Source organism: Montipora capricornis, chromosome 14 (assembly GCF_036669925.1).
Source record: "Montipora capricornis isolate CH-2021 chromosome 14, ASM3666992v2, whole genome shotgun sequence".
Taxonomy (NCBI): Eukaryota; Metazoa; Cnidaria; class Anthozoa; order Scleractinia; family Acroporidae; genus Montipora; species Montipora capricornis.
In genome coordinates, this window is record NC_090896.1 from 7,082,340 (window position 1) to 7,084,839 (window position 2,500).

The 2,500-nt window shown below is 37.9% G+C and overlaps 1 protein-coding gene across 1 annotated transcript in view; it reads right to left on the minus strand.

The window, feature by feature from the left end:
• Nucleotides 1-2,500, minus strand: part of LOC138033855 (uncharacterized) — a 21,956-nt gene that overhangs the window by 17,269 nt on the left and 2,187 nt on the right. Inside the window, exons 3-4 of the mRNA XM_068881717.1 lie at nucleotides 1,151-1,231; nucleotides 221-512 (exon numbers count right to left, since the gene is read on the minus strand). Of these exons, the coding sequence (XP_068737818.1) occupies nucleotides 221-512; nucleotides 1,151-1,231 (373 nt within the window). The remainder of the gene's footprint in view (nucleotides 1-220; nucleotides 513-1,150; nucleotides 1,232-2,500) is intronic.

Genomic DNA, 2,500 nt, shown 5'->3' on the forward strand with positions numbered 1-2,500 from the left:
TCTATTGTGGAAACAAATTATTGTTGTCTAGTTGTAGGGCTGTTTAGCTTTTAAACCCACTTGAAATCTGACTCGTATCTAATGAACTATTCCTACTCAGTAACTTTTGTACACAATGCAAGCAGAGACCCTTTGACCTTCCTTGGAAGAACGGACGGCCTCTACTCCCAGGGAATAACTTTCCACATACTTGAACTAAAAGACTCTTTTCAAAGGATACACTTTTCTGTAGTGATCTTCTTTAATCTGTTTCCTCTTAAACTCAACCCCAGGAAAAGCTCGCTTAAGACGCCCGGTGAGAACTGTATCTCGAAGATCCAAAATTTTTTGCAGCTCAGGGCAGTCTTCTAAATGACGCTGAACTAAACTGGTTAGGAAGTTGACCATCTCTAACCGACTAATAGAGTGCCCTGGACAAAATTCAAAATGTTGGTGCAGCCCAGACACCAAGATGACATCAAGCTTTGCATACAAGTCTTTCTTTTGATGATGTGGTATTTGACCTCTATGATCTGAAATTTAGATATACCATCCCCCTACCTGGTTAGCAAAATTGAGATGGAGCACCATTATGGTGAGTGAAACATTATGGGTTTAAACACTGGCCTACGACAGGCTTTCTCAGATGGTGAATGGCAACTAGTGCAGTTCATGCATACTTCATTTTTGCGACGATTTTCGTCACTACCCACTGATCTGTAATACTGGAAAGACATGCAGATCAGCACTCTGTGTCTTGAAAGACATGAGGACAGGCTACTGTTGTCAAAGCAAGGAAAACTAAGAACCTTTCCCTGATAAATCTACTATAAAACCACATAATAAACAATTTATTAACCTTGGCCTTGCTGTTATGATTGCTGTCATATTTACCAGGTCGATAGGCCAGCCCTCAGTTTGAGATTTTTGCCATATTTAAGACCTCACTCTGGGTTAACAGTAACCAAATAAATGCACACATAGTTGGCCTTTAACTGCCTGTCTCTATCACATACGGTAAACTGATGTATATATATAATTATAAATTATACAGTATAGACTGGGAGACTTGCACACGTGGCGACATAAAGCAATCATACATACAGCTGTACACTATTTTGCGAAGTTACAAGTCAAAATAAGACTCAAGTTGAAGAACCCTTAAACATACCCTTTTTTGCTGATTTTCCATTTTCACCTTGTCTGACATCAATTTTGTAAATATCGTCATCATGAACATCCATCGAAAAAGCTTAAAAGAGAGAGGAATTGAAAATAAAAATATATTTACAAAATGAAGGACACTTTGCTAAGAGTGGTTGCCATAGTTTTCTTCACTTCTTTCCCTTCACTGCATTTCATTTTACATTATTTCCCACTTGCTTCGCTTCAATTCACTTCACTTTCCTAAGTTAAACAACTGTAGTATTCCATGGAGGGAAAATATGCAGATTAAACTAGTAACAGTTGACACAGCTGCCCGCTGTTAAAGGGGCTATGTCACGTTATTTTAGGGTGTTTAAAACTCGAAAAAGGTAATATGGAATCATTTCTTATACTGATAAAATTATCGTAATGGGTACATCACAAACAAGATCATTGGGCCGCTGAGTCAACAAAGTTAAACAGGACAGCTTGCATTTTCAGGATTTATTTGAAGAAAATAATCTGAAGCTATCCAAAGTAGTAAAATAACAATAATCCCATAATAATTGAATACTCTGATCGAAATCAATGTAGAAGAAATTTATAAACTTAATTAAAAACTTATGTTTGTCCAAGCCAGTCCAGACATTTAAAAATACATACAATCGCAGCAGAACAGGAACTAAATTGCATCCTAACATTACAATCACATGAAAAAACTAGCATTTTTGGCAGGTCGGATTACATGACCTTTGACAATCTAGGTCCAGTCTCCTTTGTTCATTTATACGTGAAACAATCATTCTGAGAAAAAAGCAACCATTACAGTATCTAGGCCATTTTGCCATAAACTTGAAAAACGTTGGGCCAACTTCTTTCAAGATTACCCCTATGCAATCCATTTCAATCTTGTCCATTTGTGTCCATCCATAATTCTCTTTCCTTTTGCTGTATTTCTTTTCTAGGTTGTTCAAAAGTTTTATTAAAGTGGTTATTGCAATGTTTCATTCTACACGTACATGTACATTTGGGCATTTTTGACCAGTGTCATGAAATTACATTATTTTGCTTGATTTTATAGCTCCTTTATGTCTAGTTGTATGCAGAATTCAATGTGTCCAGGGCCCAGAGGTAGAGGAAATATAGTTTACGTCATGTACATCTGTAGAAAGTGCAGCGTAAGGGGTTTTATTCACGAGTTAAAGGTAAGGTAAAGTCTCTGTTACGAGCCTAGAAGGCCCATCAGGCCGGCGCTTATCTCTGGTTTCCGTAGCATGAAGCGACTAGGAGTATTTCTACTCCCCCCTGGATGGGATGCTAGTCCATCACAGGGTTACCCCCAGCATTTTCGCTGGTACCCATTTATACACCTGGG